The sequence below is a fragment of the Hyla sarda genome, chromosome 12 (assembly GCF_029499605.1).
Source record: "Hyla sarda isolate aHylSar1 chromosome 12, aHylSar1.hap1, whole genome shotgun sequence".
In the NCBI taxonomy this organism is placed as follows: domain Eukaryota; kingdom Metazoa; phylum Chordata; class Amphibia; order Anura; family Hylidae; genus Hyla; species Hyla sarda.
The window spans coordinates 37,115,054-37,136,015 of NC_079200.1; the positions used below are offsets into that span (position 1 = coordinate 37,115,054).

General features: G+C 42.7%; 2 protein-coding genes across 3 annotated transcripts in view; both read right to left on the reverse strand.

The window, feature by feature from the left end:
* Window positions 1-1,457: 1,457 nt before the first annotated feature.
* On the reverse strand, window positions 1,458-9,072 carry LOC130296431 (insulin-like growth factor-binding protein complex acid labile subunit). Of its 2 annotated transcripts, none has more exons than XM_056547930.1 (3): window positions 8,985-9,072; window positions 3,921-4,043; window positions 1,458-2,869 (listed from the first exon to the last, which is right to left on the reverse strand). In XM_056547930.1, exon 3 carries the CDS (start codon window positions 2,785-2,787, stop codon window positions 1,714-1,716), a length of 1,074 nt encoding a protein of 357 aa, XP_056403905.1. In that variant the 5' UTR covers window positions 2,788-2,869; window positions 3,921-4,043; window positions 8,985-9,072; the 3' UTR covers window positions 1,458-1,713. The 2 variants fall into 2 exon arrangements, with proteins under 2 accessions (XP_056403905.1, XP_056403906.1); XM_056547931.1 differs by lacking the exon at window positions 8,985-9,072 and adding an exon at window positions 8,829-8,934.
* A 7,737-nt stretch (window positions 9,073-16,809) lies between these two features.
* Window positions 16,810-20,962, reverse strand: part of PPP1R9B (protein phosphatase 1 regulatory subunit 9B) — a 54,536-nt gene continuing 50,383 nt past the window's right edge. The window contains exons 9-10 of the mRNA XM_056547525.1: window positions 20,443-20,539; window positions 16,810-18,446 (exon numbers count right to left, since the gene is read on the reverse strand). Of these exons, the coding sequence (XP_056403500.1) occupies window positions 18,393-18,446; window positions 20,443-20,539 (151 nt within the window). The 3' untranslated portion in view covers window positions 16,810-18,392. The remainder of the gene's footprint in view (window positions 18,447-20,442; window positions 20,540-20,962) is intronic.

Below are 20,962 nucleotides of genomic sequence, written 5' to 3' on the forward strand. Positions count from 1 at the left end.
AATCCATAAAATCACATTGTCTGATTTTTAAAAAATGTATTTGCAAATTATGGTGGAAAATAAGTATTTGGTCACCTACAAGCAAGATTTCTGGCTCTCACAGACCTGTAACTTCTTCTTTAAGAGTCTCCTCTGTCCTCCACTCGTTACCTGTATTAATGGCACCTGTTTGAACTTGTTATCAGTATAAAAGACACCTGTCCACAACCTCAAACAGTCACACTCCAAACTCCACTATGGCCAAGACCAAAGAGCTGTCGAAGGACACCAGAAACAAATTGTAGACCTGCACCAGGCTGGGAAGACTGAATCTGCAATAGGCAAGCAGCTTGGGGTGAAGAAATCAACTGTGGGAGCAATTATTAGAAAATGAAAGCCATACAAGGCCACTGATAATCTCCCTCAAACTTGGGCCCCATGCAAGATCTTCAAATGGTGGTGTCAAAATGATCACAAGAACGGTGAGCAAAAATCCCAGAACCACACGGGGGGACCTAGTGAATGACCTGCAGAGAGCTGGGACCAAAGAAACAAAGGCTACCATCAGTAACACACTATGCCACCAGGGACTCAAATCATGCAGTGTCAGACGTGTTCCCCTGCTTAAGCCAGTACATGTCCGGACCCGTCTGAAGTTTGCTAAAGAGCATTTGGATGATCCAGAAGAGTATTGGGAGAATGTCATATGGTCAGATGAAACCAAAGTAGAATTTTTTGGTAAAACTCAACTCGTCGTGTTTGGAAGTGAAAGAATGCTGAGTTGCATCCAAAGAACACCATACCTACTGTGAAGCATGGGGGTGGAAACATCATGCTTTGGGACTGTTTTTCTGCTAAGGGACCAGGACGACTGATCGGTGTAAAGGAAAGAATGAATGGGGCCATGTATCATGAGATTTTGAGTGAAAACCCCCTTCCATAAGCAAGGGCATTGAGGATAAAACGTGGCTGGGTCTTTCAGCATGACAATGATCCCAAACACACTGCCCGGGCAACAAAGGAGTGGCTTCGTTAGAAGCATTTTAAGGTCCTGGAGTGGCCTAGCCAGTCTCCAGATCTTAACCCCACAGAAAACCTTTGGAGGGAGTTGAAAGTCTGAGTTGCCCAGCGACAGCCCCAAAACATCACTGCTCTAGAGGAGATCTGCATGTAGAAATGGGCCAAAATACCAGTGTGTGAAAGTGTGAAAAAATTGTGAAGACTTAAAGAAAACGTTTGACCAACAAAGGGTATATAACAAAGTATTGAGATGAACTTTTGTTATTTACCAAATACTTATTTTCCTCCATAATTTGGAAATAAATTCTTTAAAAATCAGACAATGTGATTTTATTTTTTTTCTCATTATGTCTCTCACAGTTGAGGTATACCTATGATGAAAATTACAGGCCTCTCATCTTTTTAAGTAGGAGAACTTGCACAATTGGTGGCTGACTAAATACTTTCTTGCCCCACTGTAGCTGTAGCTGCCCCACTGTAGCTGAGTAGGACTGCACATCCCTAAGCTCAGAATGGACAGCAATTTACATATATTAATTTTTCTACTGAATTTTCCCCCACACATCTGTACATCAATCTGCTCAGCTCCTGATGCATTCCCTTCAACAGAACTTTGCAATTTTCTCTTTTAAAAAATCTTGGCCAGCCGCAGTAAGGTCAGAATGGTGGCACGGATTCCAGAACCGTGTAAGTTCTCCTTTAAGGTGAAACAACTCACTTATCCTGTGTTTCAAAGGGACCATCTGGCTCATTCCAATTTTTCTCTTGATTCTTCTTGCGATTCCTCTCAGCCATTACAATTGCAGCAATGACTGTAACTAAAACAGTTATTGTGATCACCAGTACTGTAGCGGTCTCTGCTACGCATAGCTGGTTGTCCACCGACACCAGGGCGGCACCAGAGAGCTGAGGTGGCCCTGCACAAGTAAGGTTGTCATAGTCATCTATGTGAAGATGTCTCACACTGGTTATCTTTCCAAACACTCTCTGCAAATCACAGTCACATATCCATGGGTTACCAGATACTTGGATGTGAGTACTGGGTGTTTGGAGATTGAGGAACGTCTTGAACTTGAGATGGCTTAACTGGTTGTCTGAGAGGGATAAGAGGCGAAGAGAGTGCAGGGAGGTGAACGACTCTACAGCTATACTACTGATATTGTTGTCTGAAAGGTCGAGGAGTTCTAGGTTCTGCAACATGAAGAAATATCCACCCCTTACAGAATCTAGAAGATTGGACTGGAGGTGAAGGTGTCGTAGCCTTGAAAGTCCTCTAAAGGCCCCTTGTTCTATATAATTCAGATAATTTCTGCTAAGGTCCAATTTCTCCAGACTTTCCATGTGTCTCAGACTTTCATAAGTCAAGGCAGTCAATCTATTTGCAGGAACTCTTAGTTCTCTCAAGGAACCCAAGCCCCTGGAGAAGTCATGAGGAAGGTTGCTAAGGAAGTTATTAGAAAGGTCCAACCGCTCAAGGAAGCCAAGAGATCGGAGGGATCTTGCTAACACCACCTCAATCTGGTTATCAGATAGAAGAAGGATTCGAAGGGACCATAAGGCTTGGAATGAGGTAGGTTCTAGGCGGCTAAGGTTGTTGTGGCGAAGATCCAGCATCCATGTACTGTGAGGAAGATGATGAGGAACCACGAGGAGCTCCAGACCCCTACACTCCACTAGGTTAGAGGAGTCATAGCAGAGGCAAGAAGGCGGACAGAATTGGGAGGGATTTGCATCTGTTGTGCAGATCAAGACTAGAAGGGCCAACAGTCCTGCCATGATGGAGCACATCTTCAGGACTCTGCTCAAACCTTATTTTCTCATAGCGCTCATGTGGTAGTCTGTAATAGTCCAGTGTCCTCTTCCTTGTGCACTACAGAGATAAAATGATAGTTACAATTTTTTTTATTTGGTATGATATATAAAGTGTTCTAACTAATCATAGCAACAAGATGGTCCCCAAGAAGACAAGAAGACAATTTGACATGATTTGTTGTATATTACCCTATGTCCTCTGCACTATCCAAATAAATCCAGCAATGTGTAAGTTGAACTATTATGGGGCACAATGTGGCTGACATTGTTGGTAGTACTGTTTATTTCTGGTAGAACAACAGACACCTCAATGAGACGCAACAAATTCCATTATATGTCAATAGGGTATGTTGGGGCACCATAGATATTGTGAAGAACTCAGAACTACATCATGGTTTCTCTATTAAACAGGAATTACAACACAGATAAAACAGAGCCTTATATGCTTCCCGAAATCTGATGTAAGATAAGATATCGGTAGGTGGAGTATGGAGCGGGTTCTGGAGCTAAGCCCTTTATATATATATATATATATATATATATATATATATATATAGTAGGTGCTGTCTGTGAAGGACATCTGCCGTCAGCAGCATGGGTCAGAGATTATGCCGATCTGGGTGTTTAATCCTCTAGATGTCATGGCCAATAGTGACCACAGAATTTAGGTGGTTAGATTGAATGGAAAGGCCCTTTTGCTATGTAGTCACTGGGTACCCAGACAGCTAGGGGTCCTTTTAAAGGATCTTAAGCCTGCCATCTTAGTATTCCTTCTAAAACTAAAAAATCATAGAATTGCCACTTGCCTCTGTGGGTCAAGCAGTAAACATAGTCCATAACGTTTTACTGTACAGAAGCATAGGACTCATCAGAATGACAGGAGTCCCTGCTCTCTACTTAGTTTTCCTGGCACCCTATGCTAAGGCACAATGGAAACTTTGTACTGAACAGGAGGCATACGATGTATGCTGCTCAGTGTACGACGTAAGGTGGCAATGCATTGCCTCACCAATTACCTCCTTGTTACAGTAAGCAGCAATGCATAGCGCTTGCCTGTTTACTGTAGAGGAGCAGGGACCCCTATCAATATAATAAGTACATACACTCACCCGCTTATCCCAACTGTGTTTGCGTCTGGTCTGGCGTTTTCATCTGCAGCCTCTAGAGGACAGGCTGCTGACGGGAGTGAGTATGTTTACAGATCACACCATGTAGGGGCTATGCAGACAATCCTGAAGCAAATCACAAAAAATATATATATATATATATAATAATTCGAACTAGTCTTATCTATTCCTATACATATTGTTTATTATGCATGATTAACAGCATACAAACCAAGTACCTGAATTGCTATATTTCCATTGCCTTGCCAAAAAATAGAATGATAAAGATTTGTATGTATCCTAAAAGAGGACATATAGCAGAATAATATAACAACAAGGTCTTCAATAGCCACTGACCAGCTTGCAGTCGCCTACCTTTTTTGACTGGAATGGACTTACCCAGGCCCTTGCCATGCTGGGGGATGGCCCTGGAGCAGTTGAGCCTTGTTTGCATATTAAAGGGTACCTCTCATCAAAAAAACTTTTTGATATATTATAGATTAATGTATGCAGAATAACTTTACAATTGCATGTTATTAAAAAATATGCTTCTTTCTATTTAATTTTCCACTTTGAAGAAATGACCACTAGGGGTCTCCCTACCAGTCCTGGCAGCAAGCATTTCAGACTCATGCTGGAGTCCTAAACACTATGAGCTGCCAGTCTGCTTTGTTCACAAAGGAGAACACTCAGAGCTGCCAGCCTGCTTTGTTCACAGTCTGTTTGGCTGTGAACAAAGCAGGCTGGCAGCTCTGAGTGTTTAGGACTCCAGCATGAGTCAGAAATGCTTGCTGACAGGACTGATCGGGAAAAATACAATAGAAAGAAGCATATTTTTCCTTAACATGTTATTGGAAAGTTATTCAACATTCATTAATCTAAAATATATCAAAAGTTTATTTGATGAGAGGTACCCTTTAATAAAAAAAATCCCCAATCTCTTCTCTGGAAAGGACTATTGAAAAATATATGCCTGGGATCCTGATGACTAGCCATGGGCTTATTTGCCCCCATGTGTTTTTTCTTCTGACTGCTCTAAGTTTTATTGCGGACCTTGGAAATACCATCTGACGCTGTAACCCTTGTTTGGATGTTGTGCACTCCTGTTCTAGAGGGGAGAAAAAGCCTTATAGGGAGTTATCAATAGGGATTGACCAATATCAATTTTTTAGGGCCGATAATCTGTGGCCTTTCAGGCCGATAGCCGATAATTTATACTGATATTCCGGTATAAATTATCGGCTAGCCATCACGCCCCCTCCCATACACATGGAAGTGGCGTGACATCATGAACATGGAAGCTCCAAGCTTTCGTGTTCTGAACGCTGCTGCTGCCGGCCCAGGGATCGCAGGGCTCCCCAATGCCGGGATCCCCGCGATCAGACATCTTATCCCCTATCCTTTGGATAGGGGTTAAGATGTTTTTTTGGCAGAGTACCCCTTTAAAGGAGTTGTTTGCTTTGGACAATCCCATTTTGTTAGATGGTTCCCCAATACTAAAATGATCACATAGTGTATTGGTGCTCTGATCCCTATCAGCTGTTATCCGTGGGGCGACCTGGCAGTAACAGAAAATTTTCATTTTTGCTTTTTCACTTTTCATTTTTTCCTCCTCTTCTACGAAACATAACTCTTTTCTATTTTCCCATCCACAGACCCATATGAGGCTTGTTTTTTGTGGAACCAGTTGCACCATAAAATGTGTATCGTGTTATACCTGGTCTTATATTAATTTTAGTCACAAAATACACACTAGGGCTTATTTTCAGGGTAGGGCTTCTTTATTTACGATATGTACATTGAACAACATTTAACAATATTTACCCCCCCCCCCCCCCCCCATATCATCATCATGTGATGGGTGCAGCTCTGCCGCCCCCACCACCGGTTTATCAGCCCAGCGCTGCACCCCACATCGGGAGACTAATCGTATGTCACCCGCGAGCACAGCTTCTCTCCCCCCCTGCCAAATAATTATCACTACTTGTACTTTCTATTCCTGTGCCCGGGCTGCAAATATTAAAAAACAAATTTTAACTCTACCTTCGCACTCCGTTCCCCCGTTGCTAAGGAACCGGCCTCATGGTCCCTCCGCTGTTCTTGCTGCTTTTTGGGGATGGGAACGTCACAGAGCCTTCAGACTATCACCGGCCGCAGCGATGTCCCGCCTTGGCCGATGATAGGCTGAGCCCACTGTCATGTAAGAAGCCGGCCGGCTCCTCACATGTCAATGCGCTCAGCCTATCATCGGCCGAGGTGGGACATCGCTGCGGCCGGTGATAGGCTGAAGGCTCTGAGACGCCCCAACGGGGGAACGGAGGACGAAGGTACGGTAAGTTAAAGTTTGTTTTTTAATATTTGCAGCCCGGGCATTGCCTAGGTCAGTGGTCTTCAACCTGCGGACCTCCAGATGTTGCAAAACTACAACTCCCAGCATGCCCGAACAGCCAACGGCTGTTCGGGCATGCTGGGAGTTGTAGTTTTGCAACATCTGGAGGTCCGCAGGTTGAAGACCACCGGCCTAGGTCTTATTTTCGGGGTAGGACTTATATTGCAGCCTACCCTGATAATCCAGCTAGGGCTTATTTTCGGGGTAGGGTGTATTTTCAGGGAAACAGGGAAGCAATACTAAAAAAATATAAATTGTAGAGTGAAACTGAAAAAGAAAATTGCAATTTTGTAACTTCTTTTTTTTTTTTTTTTTTTTCTGGGAGGAGGTATTCTTCTGGTGGAAAACTTTTTTTTAAATCAACTTATGCCAGAAAGTTAAACAGATTTGTAAATTACTTCTATTGAAAAATCTTAATCCTTCCAGTACTTATTAGCAGCTGTATACTACAGAGGAAATTATTTTCTTTTTAGCTTTCTTTTCTGTCACAATCACAGTGCTCTCTGCTGACACCTCCGTCCATGTCAGGAACTGTCCGGAGCAGGAGAAAATCCACATAGCAAACCTATACTGCTCTGGAAAATGGACAGAGGTGTCAGCAGAGAGCACTGTGGTTGTAACAGAAAAGAAAGAACTCCAAAAAGAAAAGAATTTCCTCTGTAGTATACAGCAGCTAATAAGTACTGGAAGGATTAAGATTTTTCAATAGAAGTAATTTACAAATCTGTTTAACTTTCTGGCACCAGTTGATTTAAAAGAAAAAAAAGTTTTCCACCGGAGTACCCTTTTAATGATCTTTATGGTAAAACTGACGTATTATTTTTGTAATCATATTTACCCATAGAGCAATCACATTGCAGGGGTGCAGACCAGATAATTGACAGATGCAGCACCTCTTTAAAGAGAATCCGATACCCTGTTTACCAACACTAAACCCAATATACTGGGTTATAGTGCGGGTGAACAGCTTTACAAAGAGGGGTCACTTACTTAAATCCATTCAGTATATGCAGTGTCAGCAGAGAGCACCATGTCTAAATAGAAAGATCACATGACTTCCTCCAGGACATACAGCAGCTGATAAGTACTAGAAGGCTTGACATTTTTTAATAAAGGTAATTTACACATCTGTATAACTTTCTGGCACCCGTATTCTAAAAAACTTTTTCCCTCTGAATTACCAAGTTAAACATTATTAGGACCACGTCATTGGTGATGGCAATGGTTGGGATGTGCTCACTCCTATGCAATTGTAGGGAGACGATCTGTTGTCAATGCAGCCTGACCCTCTGTGACTGCCATGACCTATCTATTGTTACAGGCTGCCTAATGAAGGCTGAAGCAATAGAATGCTAATCTGAATCAAATGGATTAATGTACAGTGTATTACAATAACATTACATTGATCTGTATGAGCAATCAAATGATTGCTCATACAAGTCCCCAGGGGCACTAAATAAGTGTTAAATGCTCATTCAGAATTGTCCGTACTATTAAAACAATATTGAATCCACACAGTGAACAGCGTAAAAGAAGAAAATATCCAAATTCCAGAATTGCAGTTTTTTTTGTTTTTGTCACATCATATCCCAGAAAAAATGTAATAAAAAGCGATCAAAAAGTCAGATCTATGCCAAATTGGCACTGATAAAAACAATTGGTCACAGCTAAAAAAAATTTGGCCAGGCACAGGTCCATAGGAGGAAAAATTCAAGGTTATAGGGGTCAAAACAAGGAAATTTAAGCATACTCAAAAAATGTATTTTAAACTAGTAAATCATTGAAAAAAATTCTATGATTATCGTTCTGACCTGTAGAATCACAATAACATGTGAGTTTGAATGCATGATGAATGGTGTTGAAAAGTGCCCCCTCAACTCTGCTAAATGTCTTATTTTTTTATATTTTTTATATAAACTTCTCAAATAATTTATTTTTGATTTTGCAGCATATTTTTATGCCATTCCATGGTACTATTGATCTTGAAAAAAATAAATAAAAAAAAACAAGCCCTCTGAGGGTCTGTAGATGGAGAAATAAAAGTTACATCTAAAAGGCAAGGAGAAAAAAGTTAAATGCGACGTCATTAAAGGGTTAACCTATTTCTGGTGTTTAGGTCTTTCTCTCTATCTCATTGCCATCTCTGGTCCCATTAACCCTCCCTGGACTGTAGTCTCTTTATATATTCAGCGTCTTTGTATATCACCCTCACTTCTGCTATTCTCTTTATATTTTACTGCTCTCCCCTATAGTCCTCTCCCGATCTGATATGACGCTTCCCCCCCTCCCATACTTTGAACGTGTAGATGTGTCACATACCAGCGATGGCTGCTCCCGGTCCGCTCTCTAATGCCTGTAGATGTGGGTCAGATATGTGTCTAGTAAAATAAGCTTTACACGGAAATGAAATCCCTCAGATGGATTATTAGGGCCGGATTATGCCCTTTCTATCATGGCAGCTAGGGGGGGGGGGGGGGGGTTGCAATTCAGAGCATGACAGACGGCAGGACATCATCTCTTACCTCATCCATCTCTTTTCTTGTTGCTTCATCCTTTCACTTCCATCAGTCAGGATCTATGTGACTTTTATGAGACCCCCTGATGGTATCAGCTTTATGCATAATTTAGGAATATGGCCATTGTTTGCCTACCTACAGGGAGAAGCCTCTTCCACCTACCTTATATCCTGCCTTGATGAAGAAGGTTCCGCACTAATAAACCTTCTACGTCTTGTAGGGGACACCTGTAACGTCTGCCTTGTCCCTCGGCCTCACGACACTAGCTAGGATGTAAAATATGCATGTGACAATATATTATTGATGGCCATGCTCTTTCGGGAAGCCTGGGCTTTTGGCTGTACGGAGCGGTGTAATTGTTGATGTACCGAGTAGGTAATCCGACCTATTTATTACCACTGCTCTCCTAGGTTCCTAAAAATGATTAGTTGAATTCTTCCAAGGAGTGAAAGTTCTTGACCATTAGGTCCATAGTCTGCGACTGGTACAGCAGCTCAGCCCCATTCACTCTGGTATATCATATATATTTATATGTATATATATCTCACATGTATTATATTATACATTCTCTGCATTCACAATTCTCTAGGCTTCTAAAAACAGAATGTTTTGCTAATTTATTGAAAGGAAAAAAACGAAAATCTTGCATGGTTATAAGTATTCAGACCCTTTACTCAGTACTTAGTTGAAGCCCCTTTGGTAGTGATTAAAGCCTCCAGTCTTCTTGGGGATGATACCACAAGGTTTACACACCCGGAATTGGGTGTTTTTTGTCATTCTTCTCCGCAGATCCTCTTAAAGGGGTTATCCAGGAAAAAACTTTTTTTTATATATATATCAACTGGCTCCAGAAAGTTAAACAAATTTGCAAATGACTTCTATAAAAAAATATTAATCCTTTCAGTACTTATGAGCTTCTGAAGTTGAGTTGTTCTTCTCTGTCTAAGTGCTCTCTGATGACACGTGTCTTGGGAACCACCCAGTTTAGAAGCAAATCCCCATAGCAAACCTCTTCTACTCTGTGCAGTTCCCGAGACAAGCAGAGATGTCAGCAGAGAGCACTATTGCCAGACAGAAAGCAACAACTCAACTTCAGCAGCTGATGATTATTGAAAGGATTAAGATTTTTTCATAGAAGTAATTTACAAATCTGTTTAACTTTCTGGAGCCAGTTGATATGAAAAAAAAAAGTTTTTTCCTGGAATACCCCTTTAAGCTCTGTCAGGTTGGCTGAGGACTATCGGTGAAAGTCATTTCCAGACCACTTCAACGAAGTCAGGGTTCTGGCTGGGCCACTCAAGTTTTGTCCTTAAGCTACTTCTGTGTTGTCTTGGCTATATGCTTAAAGGGGTACTCTGCTGCTCAGTGTTTGGAATAAACTGTTCCGAACACTGGAGCCGGTGTCGGGAGCTTGTGATGTCATAAATCTGCCCCCTCAAGACATCACGACCCGTCCCCTCAGTGCAAGTCTATGGGAGGGGGTGTGACAGCCGTCACGCCCCCTCCCATAGACTTGCATTGAGGGGACGGAGCGTGACATCATGGGGGGCGGGGCTATGATGTCACGAGCTGCCAGCTCCAGCGTTCGGAACAGTTTGTTCCAAACGCTGAACAGCAGAGTACTCCTTTAAGATCATTGTCTTGTTGGAAGGTGAACATTCGGCTTAGTCTATGGTCCAGGGCACTTTGGGTCAGGTTTTTTTTTAAGAATATCTCTGTACTCTGCTCCAATCACCTTTCCCTCAACCCTGACCAGTCTCCCTGTCCCAACTGCTAGATAACAACCCGACAGCATGATTCTGCCCCCACCATGTTTCACTGTAGGATGGTATTGGGCAGGTAATGAGCCGTATCTGGTTTCCTGCAGACATGACGCGTAGAAGGAGGCCAAAAATTAAATTTTTGCTTCAGAATCTTGTTTCTCACAAGGTGCTTTTTAAAAAAAAATTTAATATATATATATATATATATTTTTATTTTTTTTTTGCATATTCCCGGTGGGCTTTCATCTGTCTTGTACTGAGGAGAGGCTTCTTTTTGGCCACTGCCATAAAGCCCAGATAGTGGAGGCTGCAGTGATGGCTGACCTTCTGGAAGTTTCTCTTATTTGGACACAGGATCTCTGGAGCTCAGACCATTAGGTTATTTAGTTTCAATAGTACTTATTAAAGGGGTACTCCGGTGAAAAACTTTTTTTTTTTTTAATCAACTGGTGCCAGAAAGTTAAACAGATTTGTAAATTACTTCTTTTAAAAAAATCTTACTCCTTCCCGTACTTATTATCTGCTGAATACTACAGTGGAAATTCTTTTCCATTTGAAACACAGAGCTGTCTGCTGACATCATGAACACAGTGCTCTCTGCTGACATCTCTGTCCATTTTAGGAACTGTTAGGAGTAAAAGGAAATCCCCATAGCAAACATATGCTGTTCTGGACAGTTCCTAAAATGGACAGAGATGTCAGCAGAGAGCACTGTGCTCATGATGTCAGCAGACAGTTCTGTGTTTCAAAAAGAAAAGAATTTCCGCTGTAGTATTCAGCAGCCAATAAGTACAGGAAGGATTAAGATTTTTTAATAGAAGTCATTTACAAATCTGTTTAACTTTCTGGCACCAGTTGATTTAAGAAAAAAAAGTTTTTCCCTGGAGTACCCCTTTAAGGTTTTTCTTTTTTTCTTTCTTAAAGGAAAAAAAACTAGAATCAAACACTCCCACCACAAGAAAAAGAAAGTATAGCACAATACATTGCATCTACTATATACATAGCAAGTGTTAATTGCACAATAAAGCATGAGAAGGCAATTTACATTTCTGTACATAACATAGTATAACAAGAAGATCTAAGAATTAGATAGACATGAATATAGAAAGAGTAAAGAGAAAAAGTAAATGCGATTCCACCTGGCATTTTTTTTTTTAGAATACTGCCACTGCAGTTTTTGAGCCAAAGCCAGAAGTGTTTTCAAAAGGCATGGGAAATATAAAGGAAGGACTTACACTTCTTCTTCCTCGTGGATCCACTTCTGACTTTGGTTCAAAAACTGCAGTGGCAGTTTTGTATCCATTTGCATCCTTTTCTGTCTTTTTTAACCCCTCCTTTTCTATGAACGGGAAGGTTATAAAAGGCAGCACCAAACAGGATTTCAGTCTGGGATAAAGCATTGACAGAGGCAGTACGGTAGTGTCGGACTTGTCTCTTGTGTGGATTCTAAAAGGGGTACTCCGCTGCTCGGTGTTTGGAACAAACTGTTCCGAACGCTGGAGCCGGGAGCTCGTGACGTCATAGCCACGACCCCTCAAGACGTCACACCCCACCCCCTCAATGCAAGTCTATGGGAGGGGGCGTGACAGCCGTCACGCCCCCTCCCATAGACTTGCATTGAGGGGGCGCGTCATGACATCATGAGGGGGCGGGTCTATGACGTCACGAGCTCCCGGTGCCGGCTGCAGCGTTCGGAACAGTATGTTCCAGACGCTGAGCAGCGGAGTACCTCTTTAATGCTGCCTGCTCACATTCTTTTCAGGTACAATGTCCTGCTGAGGAGGATCCAGAGAAGATGACAGTTGGAGGAAAAGAGACCGGCGACGGTATTATTGGATCCACCTGATTACATTGGTTCACATGACACGTAGGGTGTATGAAACGCTCTTTGTTACGCTTTGTGGGCATCTGAAGAAGTTCTGCGACTACTTACCGATGTCCCAGGTGACTTTGAAAGATTTGCTTCAGACGGTCTTGATGAGGATCCAACGCCAGGACACCAATTGCCAGAAGAGCATGTCACTAGATGAAAGCCTCACTGTCACCTTATGGTATGTATTTATTTTATGCTATGTAAATATACCATTATTATTTTCTGTCGGATTCTAAATTCTAATTTTATTTTTCCAAGTTCATGGTCACTCGAAAAAGCTTCCCATTCCTCTATTTCCAGGTTTCCCTTTGAAATCTGATGATCTCCAACATTCATCCAGTAACAACCTTAAAGGGGTACTCGACCCCTAGACACGCTGATCTCCTATCCAAATGATGGATAAGATGTATGATCGTGGGGGGGGGAGTCCCGCCGCTGGGGACCACTACGATCTCCCTGCTGCACCCAACGTTTTTTTTAGAGTGTCGGGTGCAGCGCCGGAGGCTCGTGACATAACAGCCGAGCCCCGCTTGTGATGTCATGGTCACGCCCCCTCAATGCAAGTCTATGGGAGGGAGGTGCCGCAGCTGAGAGCCTTTGGATAGGAGATAAGATGTCTATGGGTGGAGTACCCCTTTAAGGAGACAATGCTACTTGGAAGAAGAGTGTGGAAAGTAGCTCTCCTCTAGAAGAAAAAGAGCAGAACCTATTGGAAGGAGCTTTTCTGTAAGTTAGTGCTTTACCCCTAAAAGAGCTTGACTGGGGGTTATCAACTAAACCTGAACCTCCTCAGATGATGTCAAAGGCCTCTCACTTAGACAACCAGCACCAGGCTCTGTGGTTGATGAGGGGCAAGAACCCCTGAAACAGCTGTATAAAGGTGGGTACTCTTCCTTTTGGCTGATAATCCTGTGTCATGTTTCAAGGCTGTTTTATAGGTCGGACAATGACTTACTAGGAAGCTATGTCCAATAGGTGGCACTAGAGAGTTAGTTTGGCTTCTTCTGGAAGAAGCTACTTTGCATCCAGTAACAACCAATAGAATTCTAAATGCAGCGGAGACTCAACTATTATGTGTATACATAATAAATGGTGTTTAGAGGGCAGAACTAAATGTATTCTTTCTTTTTCTTCATTAAAAACTGAAATTACATTTCTCCTTAAACTACCAAATGGGATCCAGTAAAAGACAACAAGTAACAGGGTCATGGGAACCAAAGGTTTAGTGATTTGGAGGGTTGTGAAGGTTACCCCAGCTGGTCTGAGCCCACATTAGAGCTGCCGTAGAGCATATTACTTAAAGGGGTATTTCGGTGGAAAACATTTTTTTTTTTTAATCAACTGGTGCCAGAAAGTTAAACACATTTGTAAATTACTTCTATTAAAAAATCTTAATCTTTTCAGTACTTATCAGCTGCTGTATACAACAGAGGAAGTTCTTTTCTATCTGACCACAGTGCTCTCTGCTGACACCTCTGTCCATGTCAGGAACTGTCCAGAGCAGCATATGTTTGCTATGGGGATTTGTTCCTACTCTGGACAGTTCCTGACATGGACAGAGGTGTCAGCAGAGAGCACCATGGACAGATAGAAAAGAAAAAAAGAAAAGAACTTCCTCTATAGTATACAGCAACTGATAAGTACTGAAAAGATTAAGATTTTTTAATTAACAAATCTGGTTATCTTTCAGGCACCAGTTGATTTAAAATAAAATGTTTTCCACCGGAGTACCCCTTTAAAAAGGTCCTGCTGGATGTGATGGAAAGGATTCAGGTGACCAAGAGGTCCTATAGGAAGAAGATAAGCTGGCGGAGGCAATGTGATAGGAAATATTCTGCTGGAAACCTTGTGAGAGTTTAAGGTGGTGATTTGGCCTCCACTACTCCGGATCTCAATCTGAATAATCATCAATGGGATGTGGGACAAAAACAAGTCCAATCCATGGAGGCTGCACCTCATTACAGGCTCTGCTGCTATTGGTGTCAGTTATCACATGACACCTTCAGGGGTCGGGTAGAGTCTATTGGGGGGGGGGGGGTAGTGCATCCACATAATATTATCACAGGTAGTGTCAATGATACGGCTGATCAGTACAAGAAGCAACCGATCATTCTTTTAATATTTTTAGCATTTTTGCAGTTTCTCAATATAATTTAAAGGGGTACTCCGGCGCCGAGACATCTTATCCCCTATCCAAAGGATAGGGGATGAGATTCCTGATCGCGGGGGTCCCGCCACTGGGGACCCCCCGTAATGGTAACAGAGTGCTGCGTGAAAGATCACGGGGGTCCCCAGCAGCGGGACCCCCGCGATTAGGCATCTTATCCCCTATCCTTTGGATAGGGGATAAGATGTCTTAGCGCCGGAGTACCCCTTTAAGGGATAGTCCAGTGGAAAATAACTTATATCCTATCCACAGTATAGGGAATTAGTATTCGCAGGGGGCCAACAGCTGGGAACCCCATGCAATCTATAGAATGTGGCCCCTTTTTCCCAGAGAGAGCGAGTTTTATAGATGGCACCTACTCCTTCCACGTCTATGGGGGTGGCGAAGATACTCAAGTAAAGCACTCAGGCATCTCCGGTGCTCCCATAGAAATAAAAACACGCACTTGTTCTGAGAGCCGGGGCCACGCTCTTTAGATTGCAGGGGCTTCTAGCTGTCGGATCCCAAACAATCAGATACTCATCCCTTATCCTGTGAATAGAGGAGAAGTTATTTTTTACTGGACAACTCCTTTAATACTAATAAGGGTAGGGTCACGCTGTGCAAAATCTGTTGTGCAGGAAATACACTATTCTCCTATTTGCAGGCACACAGGACTACATGGTTTGGAGGTGGGCCCAGCATGCTGACGTGACTGTGACACGTGGGCCCACCTCCAAACCTCACTGCACACACACAGCTGCCATGGGTAGCCCTGTGTGTCTGCTCATAGGAGAATAAACAGCGCATTTCGGTAGGAAAATATGTAGCAGCAAAATACTGCACGTGTGACCCTACCCATAAAAGTAATTTCCATAGATTTTGTATATATGAAAAAAAAGCACAGTCTGGATTCATGGAAAGCTAAAGAAATTAAGCAATTGCTAAAAAAATGATGCATAAAAATGTACCCAAGCATACATTTACCATAGAAGAAGTGCATGTATCTGCTATGCAGCCCTAGGAGAAAGGGGACCCAGCCCAGTTGGCCCCAATCCTCTTGGTGGGGCAAGCTGTGCATAACTAGCTTGCCCCCTGACTGGTGAGCAGTAAGGGGTTAAGAAATATACAGGCAATGTTTTAGCCCCCTCCCCCACCTGTAAAACTTGCCAGTGGCTATAGTGGTATGTCCCATGGGTGGGGGGAAGGAGTGCACCAATCAGGGGTTCAATAGTTTCCCGGGCTTTCAGGGGCCCTCCCCTGGGTATTTATAGCTGTGGTGCCTCCCTTCCCCCCTCAATCTGCCCAGGACCCGGAGTTTTGCCCTCCCTCCCTCCCTTTTTTGTATCTCTGTTTATTGTAAGTCACAGCTTGGCGGTAAGAAGACGGTGAAAGCGGGGTCAACCCGGGGTAGACCTCCACACAGGACGGTGTGGCAGCACCTCTCGGGTTGGTAAGAAGCCAATCGGTGTCTTTGTTACAGTTAAATTGTTATTTATATAAGTAATTTTATAAATAAAGCTGTGGCCGATCCCCACCCACGGAAAAGTTAAATTGTTGTTGTGTCAGTTATTATTTAATTTAATTATTGTAGTAAGGGGGAGGGGTAGTTATAGCCTGCTAGGAGCTAATTGGGTCTCAACAGTCTGATAACCCAGGCACACTCCATGCTTTTCAGAACGGCATTGTTAGAAAATAGTGGGGTACTGGCCAAGGGTGATAAAAGGGGGAAACAAATAAATATAAGGCAGTTCTGCCCTAGCTTAAGTTTATTTGTGCATCTTAAACAGACAAAAAGTTAAAAAATACACTAAAACCAATGCGTTTCAAGCTCCCAACCATGAATAAGAGCTGTAATCAGCTTGAAACGTGTTGGTGTTTTCAGCTGCGTTCCTCTTAGGACCTATTATCAGACTGGTGACTAGCAATTTTATATGTATTATACCCCACTACCAAATCTGTAACAGAGGCACCAACACCTACCACATGTCTTTTATAATACTGGTGTTCTTTTATGTGCTTTTTGCTCCATAGGCGGTAGTGACCAGGTACAACTGCTACCTCTGTATCCTATACATCTAAACCCCTGGTGAAAAATAGCTTGAAATGTAAGTGGTCACTGCACAAAGAAAGGGCAGGTGAAGTTTAGTAGGGTTTTAGCAAACTTTTTCCCATAAGTTTTCTAAAGAACAACAACATAACAGAATTATTTGAGTCTGTTTAATGTCAAACTTTTTTTTATCCAGTTCATTATCCCCCCAAAACACTTCCATTTCCTTTTCCCCATATTGAGTTCGACGTCGTATATACATCTTCCGTTCCTCACGCTTCCTCAGTTACAGACCAATAAATAGACAGATAGTAATTTGGCACAGTATCACTCAAACCTCCAGACTCATTCATGTCCCCTAGTGGCAGTCCTCTTCACCCCATGCATCCATTGTTCAAAATATACAAATAACCCCCTTCTCTTTGCGGACAGTGCCAGTCTGCTTAACGTCAAACGTCAACCCAATGCCATCAGGTTCTCCCTTTCCATTTGCTTTCGTAATAAGTCACTGTAACAGGAATGGTTAACCAGTTACAAACATGGCTGCCGGCAGCTTCCTAGCCAGAAATAGTGGCTTTTCATTACTAGCACTGCAAGTGCGGTTACAGGTTCAGAGATTTCAAGACCCGGCAGAGATTGACTCACAGTTATACAAAGCTATATACAGCTGGGATGTGACAATCTGGCACGCCTGTGTATACAGATGTACACACGCAACACATACACACCTCTCACTGTCACTGCTCTGTGGAATGCACAATCCAGTCGTGCACACACCTCCTGGCATTGGTATTAGGTGCCATCCAAAAATAAGACATTTTTGGGTACTTCTTTCCAAATGTATGTATATGCTATCATATGCACATATTTGAGAAGTACATTGTATAGCAGAGCAAAGCTATTGCATTCATCCTGGTATACAGACCTTACCCCTTGCATACTATACCACTTGCTTGGTACTCACCTATATTGTTGCTAATATTTACACATTGAAAGATTCGTCCATGTTATAGGCTAAACCAATATTCATGGTGGCACCAAGCTCGAATTACATTGAGATGCCTTGTACTTCATTCCTCCATGATGTTAGTAGGCAAGTTGATATTGGTTCTAGCTCAAAATGGCGACTTCCAATGTGGATAGGGGTCACACTTGCACACACTTGCATTAGTCACACTTGGGGAGAGCGGTCGAGGATTCACAGATTGTAAATAAAAGTATGGGGTGGATAATGGTGTGCGGTACACACTGTTCTTGAGATACCAAGGGCAGGTAAAAGACAGAGACCACCAGCACAAACACAGCACAGAGACACGCAAAATCCAGGTAGAGAGGCTTCAGTCACTGCTTAGGCCACTAGGGAGCCAACAACCCCAGTCATTGCAATGTCCTCATTGACAGTCACTGAATAAAATATCTTGAGAAGTGGCACAACCCAAGTTCTGTTACAGAGCCCTGATGTCCACATTATTACATGGTTGGTATGAAGACACAGGCCACAATACATCCAGCCGGTATCTGTGGTTGCCCAGTCAGATATCAACGAAGAACGACAATCACTTGTCAGCATCCCAGTGAATAGTAAACCAACCACCCAACTGAATGGCTGGGGTAGTAAATGAGCTATGGGAAGGGGGCAATTGGCTGCAATTCCATCACTAGGGGCAGAAATTCTGCAAGAGTGGGTTAGTGGTGCCCATCTCCCGCCCAACATTCCCCATCCTGTGCAACATTCAGACTAAGTAGGGGTGGAACACTGGAGGGTGGCAAGCTTCTTCTCTAATTCTGAGACCTGAGTGGAGAAGAAGAAGAGAGAATAGCATGAGGCATTAGGGATGTGTAATACATACAGTATGTAGGGGGGAGGAGTTGTGTCTGATCCCCTAAATATATAGCTCAAAATGGACAATGATGGGCTCATTTCAGGTAATGCTAACAGTGAACATCAAGGTGAGATGTGTCCACATTTGGATGAGTTTAATATTTTAGGCTGCATTTGACCTCTTGTGACTTTTTCTTAACATATAACCTTGTTCCATTTGTATAACCTTGCCCAATATGGCTTCAGTTTGGGCATAGGAATCTTCTTGCGATCCATCAGCTCACCATTGGAAATTAGTGTTGGTTTCATATATCAAGCTGATAGACTGCCTATTTATTGGTTAAAGTTCTGCATGTTCTTGCAAGCAATGGGCCCAACTGTTTTTGTAAAACATGCAGCAAGATGACTGTGTGGGGTTAAACATTGCTGTAGGTGCATGACTTCTATGTAGGACAAAACTGCTGTCATTATTATATCACTATTATAATACGCTTAATCTTGGGCAGCCCCTTCCTTAGGTATCTCTGTAGTGGAAGTGGTTACTGTATATACACATTCTTTGTTTAATATTCTACTTATGGGTATCCTTTACATGGTTACTGGTGTTTAAAAACAACTTCCCTCCATTTGCCACCTATGTGATTCCTAACATACAAAAAGACAGCCCTAAAATCTTAGCCACTAGGTGTATCTATTCCCTGCAATCTGCTGTCTACTGCCTCAGGGGGAATTTGTCTCTAGTAACAGCTGGATCAGGACAAAACACAGAAGGTGGAAGTGGGGGTTTAGCCATGTGCTTTGTGCAGGGAAGAACCTGAGAGAGCCTGGGTTGTTCATCTGCAAGCTGAGCCAATCTGCCAGTTGAAAATAATCCAAACTGTTCCGTAAAGGTAAATCAAGGCTTCCGTCTCATCTATAACCACCCATGTAGCAAAAACCTCCAAACTCCACAAGGACTTGAATCGGCGCAGAATGGATGAGGAATAAGAAGATCACTAGGCGATTTATTTGGAACAACGCGTTTCGACGCCAGGACAGGTGTCTTTTTCAAGTTCAAGTTCAGGACGCCTGTCCTGGCGTCGAAACGCGTTGTTCCAAATAAATCGCCTAGTGATCTTCTTGTTCCTCATCCATTCTGCGCCGATTCAAGTCCTTGTGGAGTTTGGAGGTTTTTGCTACATTTGCTACACCGTTGCGGTGGTGGGACTGGCTGCATTGTGGAATACCTTTTACAGTGTTGTGCCTGACTTTGCACAACCTATTGGGTAAGCGCATCCGATGATATCGGCTTAGTTATATTACCCTTTTAATGCACTATGGAGCGCTTCTTGTCTTTTTACATCTATAACCACCCATAAAGCTCAGGGCAGCTGTCCTTTGTGCACTGTAATCTCCACCTCTCCCCTTCCTTTGGCCACCTAGGAGCAGCGGCAGCAGCGGCAGCAGCAACAACAGTAGCGGCTCAGTGCTTAGAGTAACCCCTTCCTTTTTGCTCACATAGCACACTGCAAATCCAGCGCATGGCACTAACTTATAGTTTATCTACACATGGTGCCTCCAGCTGTTTCACTACTGCAACTCCCAGCATGCCCTGACAGCCAATAGATGTCAGGGCAAGCTGGGAGTTGTAGTGGTGAAACAGCTGGAGGCACCCTGTGTAGATAAACTAAGGGTGGAAGTCCCCCCCCCAGCAGGCATCAGTGACGTGGTGCCTGCTGGAGAAGTCTGTTTGGTAGTGAGCACACTACCAGGCAGAAAAAAAGTTATTTTTAATATAGTAAAAATAAAAATTTAAAGCAGGGAGGGGGTTAGGGATAGATTGGCTATAGGCAGGGACAGAAAAAAAAATAGGATGGTGGGAGCTACCCTTTAATGAAAATGGTGGCAGCACCATGTGAACATCATTGAGCATTACAGTATATATATATATATATATATATATATATATATATATATATATATATACCTTTTCATGTAGTTTCTGGATCTCTGTCGCATGTGCATTCTCCACTTCTTCCAGTGCTTGCTTCTGTATTTCCTCTTTCTTTAAGAAGTCCAGTTCCCTGGAGAGAAAATGGGTGAAATGTCTTATAGACTGATGCACATGTTTTGGTTCCTAGATAGTCATGTGTCGTTAAATGTAAAAAAAATAAATAAACCTAGTTCAATCTTAAAGAATGACATTAACTATCAAAATGCTATAAAGTCAAGGGGACAAACGACTTCAGAAGTTTTCAGGAATTCAGTGGCGTTCTACAGGACTTCATACACGGGAGCCAGCAGTACGTGTTGTTTGCATACAATACAGAGTAAAGATTTCTAACACGTACTGCTGGCTCCCGTGTATGAAGTCCTGTAAATCGTCGCTGTATTACTGAAAACTTCTGAAGTCGTTTGTTTCATTTTACCAATCCCCTCAGGAAGGCTGCAGACAGGCTGGAATTCCCTGATATACGCTCACCATTGTTGTGTATGCGGGTACACAA